Source organism: Cupressus sempervirens, chromosome 6 (genome assembly GCF_028749045.1).
Source record: "Cupressus sempervirens isolate cs-2001-9-10 chromosome 6, ASM2874904v1, whole genome shotgun sequence".
Classification (NCBI taxonomy): Eukaryota; Viridiplantae; Streptophyta; class Pinopsida; order Cupressales; family Cupressaceae; genus Cupressus; species Cupressus sempervirens.
The window spans coordinates 382,988,505-382,997,606 of record NC_143123.1 but is presented as its reverse complement, the minus strand read 5'-3'; the positions used below and the strand labels follow the sequence as shown (position 1 = coordinate 382,997,606).

At 36.6% G+C, this 9,102-nt stretch overlaps 1 protein-coding gene across 1 annotated transcript in view; it reads right to left on the bottom strand.

Moving 5' to 3' along the window:
- Positions 1-1,188: 1,188 nt before the first annotated feature.
- LOC149552659 (arginine biosynthesis protein ArgJ family) overlaps positions 1,189-9,102 on the bottom strand; it is a 283,088-nt gene continuing 275,174 nt past the window's right edge. Inside the window, exons 14-17 of the mRNA XM_089788225.1 lie at positions 2,498-2,575; positions 2,251-2,396; positions 2,074-2,144; positions 1,189-1,821 (exon numbers count right to left, since the gene is read on the bottom strand). Coding sequence (XP_089644351.1) covers positions 1,739-1,821; positions 2,074-2,144; positions 2,251-2,396; positions 2,498-2,575 — 378 coding nt within the window. The 3' untranslated portion in view covers positions 1,189-1,738. The remainder of the gene's footprint in view (positions 1,822-2,073; positions 2,145-2,250; positions 2,397-2,497; positions 2,576-9,102) is intronic.

The following is a 9,102-nucleotide window of genomic DNA, read 5'->3' as shown; positions in this document are numbered from 1 at the left end:
AACCAGACTTTTGAAATATTGAGACTAAATTAGAAAAATATAGCTTTGATTTAGTCTAAAATATATGTTCTTCATTTTAACATATGTTTGTATCTATGAGCACTTTATATTTTCTTCAATAGAAATTGAAAGTGAACCCTCATCCATATTTAATAGGGTTGCTGAGTAGAGAATATTTTCTAGAACATGTCAAATTGTAATATTGCTATTAGGATTTAACTATATAGTTTTTGTGTCAAACACATTAAACTAAGTTTAATGAGTAGTGGTTTACAAAAACTCATCTTTCATGAGAATGAATTAAACACTTAGCACTCATTGCATCTAGGAGTGATTTTCACACTAGTGAGCATCACCTAGATGCAATGAGTGCTATGTATTACATTTATTGAAAAGTGAGAAAAATTGGAGATTTATAGCGAATTCTATAATATGCATACAATATTGTTGATCATGTGGAACTAAAGATAAGTTTGCATGTTCTATATATATATATTGATATATTGTAAGCATTTTATAATGAAATGATGTTTTATACAAAATATGTTTCCCTATTTGCATATTGTATAATTTTTTTAATATATGTAACTTATAATTCTCATTTATTTGTAAAAAATTTTAATCTATGATTCTAATTTCTATCATGACACAAAGTCACAAACTACAATATTAGATCTGTAATTATCAATCAGATCTATATGTAGAAAATCATTCTTAATGTGGACTTGATGCAGATAAAAATAGGTCTTATATAGAGTCCATTACGAAACACAAGACTTCTAATGTGAAGAACAATAGATAGGAATGATGTTGGACTCATTCTTCATAAAAACTAAAACTAAGTTAATCAATCCATGACATTTCATTCAAATATATCATGCCCAACTTTCATTCGTTTGATCCAAATTAATTTACTTATTAAGAGAAGTTTTTAAAAAAAATTTAAGGGAAAGTTTATCCTCCTTTAGCAAGGTATTTCACCTACATTTTCTGTATGGCAAAAATCGAAAAGCACATAAGAAGTGATCAAGCGTATCTGGTGCCGTTTCGCCTAGTTGAAAGTTCTACCCACATTCAAGCGTAAAATTCAATTTAAATACTTCTGAATTTCACAGGTTTAATTTGAAATTAATTTGGCTTTAGATTCTTACAGCTTTTCGATTTCTTCGGATCTAGACATCAAGACCGTGGGCAAAGGAAGTTCATATTCCATCTCATTGGATTGAAAATTATTAGGAAAGATATCAGGCAGAAAAATATTGGAGCCGGTAACAAAAATGAGCAAATAAATGACTTATTTGCATCAAGTAATGTGTTATGCACCCACATAAAGATTTCTTCACAAACGTGTAACAGAACATTTCCGAGACTTAAATACCCACATCCTTGAATGTCAACGAATCTCAATTTTTGATACATAAAGCAACTGCAATCAGAATTTGGATGGGTAATTTTTCCCTCATGCACAGTATTCTAATGACTTGCTATTGGAGGAAAACCTTCTTTATCCGTCTAATTATTGTGTAATCAACAAACCTGAATAGCATAAATTGTTCTCTAGAACAGTTGATCCATAAGAACTCTAACATGGAGGCCATCTTCACTAATTATATCCGTCCATCTTCCTTGGCTTTGTTGTTTCACATTGGTAGTCTTCTTTCCTGGTATTCTGACTCTGCTAGTCCCAAAGCCATTCAGAATAACATTCGACTCAGAGTACATCAGAATACAATTGGGATTATGTGGTATACTCTGCATTAATTTTGATATAGTCATAGCTTAAATCACAACCCCATGCTTGACTAGAACCCTGGCCGGATCCTGTATTTCAAGTTCAATAAATCCACAAAGAAGACAGATTTTAGAAAATTGATATAGCTTCAACTAGTCCAACCTGCACTGACAGTTCTCATTTCTAAAATTGTTTATAATCTGTATACATAAAATAATACTATTCTGGAGCCAGTCGTCTTTCTTCAAATTTCTGCTAAAAATGTATTGTTGTTATCGATCAAGTTTTTTGTAGTAATATATTTAGGCTAGTGAATTATGTTTCATGAGATGTGTGATTACCTATGGATATACTGATAGCAACTGTGCCATGGATCTCTCCAGCCTTTTTGAGATAAGCACTTGCTGATGCCCTGTTTAAGAGAAAACATTAGTCTTTGTCATATCTTTAAAATTACATTCTCCAAACATCATAAGGAGATAGATGAGACAAGTTAAGAGTGCCAATAGAATATTGACCGGTCAAATGGCAATGGTTGTCCACCATCCATGAGCAGAATGTCACCAAGTGCAATCCGGAGATCATTTTGGTTAAAGTGAACCCCAGCATAACCGGCTGCACAAGCAATACGGCCCCAATTTGGGTCCCTACCATAAATGGCAGCCTGAACAGAAAACAACAATTACATGTTAGTGTCCAACACCATTCATGATGGAATGATTCAAGACAGAAAGGATAAAAAAAATACTGGCAGTTCATTCAGACCTTTGTCAGTGACGAAGATGCCACTGATCGGGCAACTTTTGCTGCTTCCAATTCATTAGTGGCACCCGCCACTGTCACCTTCTCAAAATTGATTGACACAAAATCAACAAAATGTGAGATATAAACAGGGAAATCACCAATAGTACATATAGGTAAGAAAAATATTATGCATAACCAAACTGTATCACCACACAAGTCTAAAGACTGAAGTTGAGACCACAAATTTCTGTAGCTCCATTTCGCAAAATCACCAAAACAAAAAGCTTCAAAGGTTTTAAAACTTTACTGTGATGGTTGTTGACTGACTCTTAACACATTGCATTTCTTGAAAAATCACAAAGTGATAGATGACTTCCATGTTGTTGGCAAAGGAGATACTGAGTTTATATTAGGGGTTAAGTGGTTGCATTCCCTTCAGAAATTCGCTCAATATATTCCAACCATGAAACTTTAGTTCTCACCTCTAACAAGAAGAAAGTAGTATAGGAGTGTCAAATGGAGCTTCTACAATTGTTTCCACCAAAAGAATGGAGAAAACTTTTTCTTGTGTTCAGGTTGCTTTGGCAGTCCATGTTCGATAACTCCCACCACTTATTTAGATGGGAAGAAATGTTATCATGTGGATATTCAATCTTTTTTTGATAAGCCTAAGAAAATTTTCTCTGATATACCTCTAGGAAGGCCACCCAATGGAGGTTTCGAAAATGTTAGAGTTGGAAAGAGTCAAACCAGTTATCACCACTTCTTATTGCCATGCTAGAAGGGATCGGGAACAAATAGAGAAATCCATTAAAAAGCATTTGGACATAAGTATCAAACCTAGTTCAAGCACCTTTACTTCATACGTAGTCTTGGTTAAGAAGAAAGATGGGACCCTATTAATGTGCATAGACTATAGGGCCTTAAAACAATCATACCATAAAAAAAAGATACTCAATTTCCAAGATCAACGGGTCAATTAGGGAACTGAATGGTGCCCTGCCCATTTTTCAAAAGCAGATCTCAAATTTAGATGTTATCAAAACAATATTCGAGAAGAGGACATTTTGTTTTGGCAAAAGTGGAGATCCACTATATATATTATATTAATAAGCTGGTTCAAAAGAGCTCCTAAGGGAAAGAACCAGAATGAAAACCCTCATTCATTACTCATAATACAAAAATTCAAAGCACCTCAAACAAGAGGGATGTTACAATAGAATCTTGAAATTGAATAGTAAATTGGTCACAATCCGGAAAAATTAGTAAACCCAAGAAGCCCCACAGCCCAAGTAAATCTGGGGAGAGCCTGAATTGGCCTTATAAATCGACCATTACAAGTAAAACTCTCATTGTGAAATATACTACCCATGGCAAGCCAACCAAGATAAACTAGTACCCCTACATGAAAAAATAAAAATTATTCCAGCCAATATCCATGTTTTTATATAATCCACAACAACTGGGCAGAACGCCTCAGCACCAACAGACCAAGTGCAAATCTGAAGTCACATGTCATAAAGAAAGAGGGCAAATTTTAGCAGAGCCTGAACAGTAGAAATAACAGCACCAGCTAAAGCTTAGCTCTGCCCAAAAAGGAAATACCTCCAAGAGAGTTTGCAGCCAGAACAGGAGCACAAAGGAAATGCCAGGGGCAGAACACAGAGTGAGAGTTATGGGGGACAGCAAGAAAGGACACTACAAAGTTGTAAAAAGAGTTAGCCACAAAAAAGGATAAGAGTGTATAAGAATAATAACAGAAAAAATAACAATTAATCTAGATGTTACGCTATCCCAAAAACAGATACTTGTTGCAATAACATAGAGAAGTGAAAATCTGCCACCACCAATGTACAAACCATGGCCCAGTCGCCCAACTGAAGACGCCATTCTTCCTCCAAAGGATGCACCAAATGAGAAGCCATATTGAGGTATATATCATGTTAGCAGCAGGCACATCAGCTTCCTTTATGTTGAAGCCTAAAGACCTCGATAATGTCCCCACTAGCAAGGACAATAATACCTGCAAAACCAAAGTTAGAATTTATACAATAATGAAATATATTTCACTATTCTACCCTCTGTCCTAACCCAACCTTAAAGACGTCTCCACATCGGGATTAATAACCCTCCTGAGGATCCTTATATCCTCAGTTACTTCTCTATCTTCTATGAAGTGCTCCCTTTAAGGTCCTTCCTAGAAGAGACATTCTCTATCCAGGGCCCTTGACACATATGCATATATTGACATCTATGGAATATTCTGGTCTTATAACCATATTAAGATCACTCTTTTCCCAATGGGACTCTCTTGATCTTAAGTTATTAAGATCACTCTCTTCCCAGAGGGACTCTCTTGATCTTATCATATTAAAGCATGTGTATCATTCTCTTAGAACGCCATAAGTACTTATACATATATACTTTTGTATATATGTATAAGTATAAATTATCCATAAAAATACATTCATAACTACAAAGAGATATATCCGTAATTACAATAGACCATTAGAATCTTATCTTCCTTACCTTTACTCGATCTCTTGGCCAACCACGCATAATTAGAAATTCTTCCTCTTAGTGTGCTCCCTTCTTTATTATGTGCCTTCTTTCAAATATTTGTTTGTTCTAAAATACTTGTTTTGATCCAAAATGAATCCCTCTTTAATATTATATTCACTTGCTTTATTACCCAAGGTCTTGATTTTGATTTCTATATTAATAAGTGGTAAATAAATAGGGAATGCAAATGTATTTTATATTCCCTTACAAGCTCCCCATAGTTCATTTATTTATACTTTCACTGGGGCCCACCGAACAGTGTGACCAGGTTCACATGCTTGCTCACCTGTACTTCCCAAATGGTCATGGCTTGACGACACCGTGTGGTGATATGATATGATATGATATGATAGATTTTAATGACGTCCACGAGACTAAAGTAGTCTATGGGACCCATGCAATCACCCTCCCGAGTCAGGAGCGGAACTAGTCAGTTGTAAAGTTTTGGTTAACTTGTCTCTCCTTCTCTGAAGTTTGGTAATCAAATCCGCTGCTCTCTTCACTTGATCTTCCTCGAATAAATAGTTGAAGTCCTTGTTCTGCAGTATTTTTGTATAACCAGATTTGATGTCATTGTAAGTCAAGCAGTCCTTGACAAAGTGCTGCTCTGTCTCAACTATTCCCATATTACAAAATAAACATGTTTTGTCTGCCCACTCTTCCTTTGGAACTTGCCACCAACCAGTTTCACATCGCAGCTAATGTGAACTAGTTCTAAGTTGTGCCATCAACATTTTTGCTTTCCAGTTAATAGGTGCTCTTATATAGGCCTTTTCATCATGACTAGAAGTGGGATTAAATTCTTTAATGTAATAGGATTTTTTCCGCCCTATGCGTCTTGTCCACAGAATATTGCGAAATTTTTCATTGACAAACTTTTTTATTTCTGTAATGTTATCCGGGCAAGTTTGGATGTTGATATCCCATTTTCGCATCCATTTGTCATTTTGCTTCATCCATGTGCTTTTCCGCCTCACAAGTTTTTCCTCTATGATCAACTTGGGCCAACGATGTGTTTCCAGACCTTGGGTTTTCTTTAAGTAGCTTATCATTTGGACCAAAGCAACGGCTTCTAATGGAAAGGAACCCACCTCCGCCAAAAGGATCTCATAAGGAACTGTGGTCTTGACTTTAAGATTGCATGTGATGAAGTGTTTTTGAATTCTTTCTACTTGCCGCCATTTCTGTTCGGACATACTACCTCCCCACACTTCACATCCGTATAAAATAACCGGAGTGACCAGCAAACCAAAAAGAGTTTTCATGGTCGTCCAATCCCATAATTCTGCGTTCCTGCACTTGTTTTGTAAAGAGTATAACGCCTTCTAGCCCCCTTGGATCCTTTTTGATCTGCAAGTATCCCAATTGAGTTTGTTATGAAAATCGATGCCCAAGTATTTGTACTCTTCCACAATCTCAAGTGGGCTATTTTCCAATAGAAACTCGTCTTGTATGCCCCTATTCTTCTTCAACGAGAAGATCATAATTTTGGTTTTACTAGTGTTAACTTGCATTCCTACTTCATGAGAAAAAATTTCTAGTGCTGTCAAGTGCTCTTTCAAACCTTTAGTTGTTCTAGCAAGAATTATGAGATCATCTGCATATAAGAGCAATCTTATCACAAAGTGGGCCAGCTACACCCCCTCACCATTGGTCTTGTTTATCCACTCTTCTAACTTGTCAATATAGAGCCCGAATAATGTTGGAGATAGCGGACACCCTTGCTTAACCTCGATGTTGCTGTCAAAATTTTCTGATAGCCCTTCTATTGTTCTGATTTTAGCTTTGACCTGCTCATATAATCTGTAAACTACTAACCTAAGTTCTTTAGGAACTTTCAACTCTTCCATTCTATCCCATAATTTATTACGTGGCACTGTGTCGAATGCTTTTTTAAAGTCCATGAAACAACAAAAAGCCTCGTTCCCCGGAGTGTCCCAAACTTTCTCAATCAAGTATCTAAGAGTGATGCCATGATCTATAGCAGAGTGTTTCGATCTAAAGCCCGCTTGCCCTATTGCACGTTTGCCTTCTGTTTCAGCCCAGTTGCTGATTTTTTGTTCTACCAAGTTGCCAAATAACTTGCCAAAAAGTGGATTGATCATGATGGTTCGGTAATTAGAAGGATTATTTATATCTCCACTTTTGTGGAGTGGGATCACCACACTTGTTGTCCATTTTACAGGGAAACCTTCTCTATTGACACTGTTGAAAATTTTAATGATGTGTGGTGTGAGGGTTTCAACACCCCATTTTAAGTATTCAGCTTGAAGCCCATCTATATCTTGCGCTTTACCGGCAGCTAACCTCCTTATGCCTTGGATAATATCCTTGTCGCTGAATAACTCCCCTGTAGTCTCTGTTTCCATGGTTCTACGTTCTCCTAGATCACACTCGTAGAGAGTCTTGGCATATTCTAGCCATTTGGTTCCTGTTATGTTGTTCTCTATCTGAGTGTTTCTCTGCTGAAGTTCTTTCCAAAACTTTCTGGGGTTGTTTTTACCAAGATTAATCAACTCGATTCTTCTCTTATTTACATACTCTCCTTTCTTCTTTTTAATCAGCTGATCATACTCCTTTCTACTTTCTTTATTTATGTTCTTTTTCCAATTTTTTTTTGCTGTTTTGCATTCTTCATCAAACCACAGATTGGCCGGAAAAGTGTTCTTGGCTTCTCTTGTGGCCCTAGATCTTTTACACTCCTCCAGTGCTTTAATGATAGTAAGAACAAGATTATCCTTGCCCATGAAATGTTGTTTATCAGACTCGGGATGGTTTCCCGGAACCCTAGACAGCCGCAAAAGAGAGTTTTGGAAAGTAGCATGGTTTTCTTGTGTCATTAAAACTTTGCCAATCGGAATCCTCTTCCTCTTTTGTAAAGGTTTTGGGACAATATGTTGATCTTTAAAGTGAGTGGCCACCCTTATCAAAATGTGGTTATGATCAGATTTTAGCTCCATGGGGCAGTCCTCTATCTCAAAGTTAATTATCTTTGCGATATATTCTTGCGAGCATATTACATAGTCAACAACACTTTGTCCATTGTATCTTTTGCATGTGATTCCACTTGATTTAGGCCACTTTTTCAAACCATTACATATGACCATGTTATATAGGCAGCATAAACTTAGTAATTCAGCACCAAAATGATTAATCTTTCCCATGCTATCCTGTGAAGATCTTTCCCATTTTTGTGTCCCTTTTTCTTCAAACCAAACTGGGTCTCTGCTTTCACTGTAGCTCTCCTTAAGATTGAGAGTTTGGTTGTTTGCTGTTCTAGCATTGAAATCCCCTATTATCATTATTTCCCCTAGAGAGCTAAAGGCTGCTATGTCTTTTTTGAGTGCAGCTAATGGGTCTTCTCGATCCAATCTATGCTTTTTATACATTTTTGAGCCTTTTGGGGTGAAGTAACAGACAACCACCCTTGTAGTAATCTGATTCTCTATTATTTTAATCCAAATATACTGCTTGTTTACATCTTCTTTCTCTAAGTTTACAAATCTGCTCCAAGTTTCTTTTATTAGAACGGTGATGCCTCCATGCCCCTTACCATTATCTATTTTCTCATTCCACAGTGATACCTTCTTATACCCTTCAAAATCTGGAACCCTACATCCATCATGCTCATGTGTCTCAGTAAGCATAATGATGTCATTATCTTTAGCTATCGGCCCTAACCCAGGTCCTCTTCTCCAAGGATAACCTCTACAGTTCCAACTAACTATAGTTAAATGTTCCTGGATGGGCCCGAGTTCCTATTTATTGCGTGTGATTTTGTCACTAATTTGGGCTTTGCCATTTTGTAGCCACGCCCACTTGCCGTTTTCTCTTGCTGTTTTCACTTTTTCCCATTCCTTCCTCCTTTCTTCTTGCTGAGTTACGGTGAGGTCATCATCAAGATATATGTGTGTGCCTCTAAGAAACTTCCTCTTGCTGAAAATGTTGTTTTTATCTCTTGTATTCCTCATTGTCACTCTAACATGTCTGTCTTTGCCTCCTCTAATCCATTTTCTGATTCTTTGTGCTTGTATGGTTGTTCTGTGCCAGTCTAATTGGTCTTT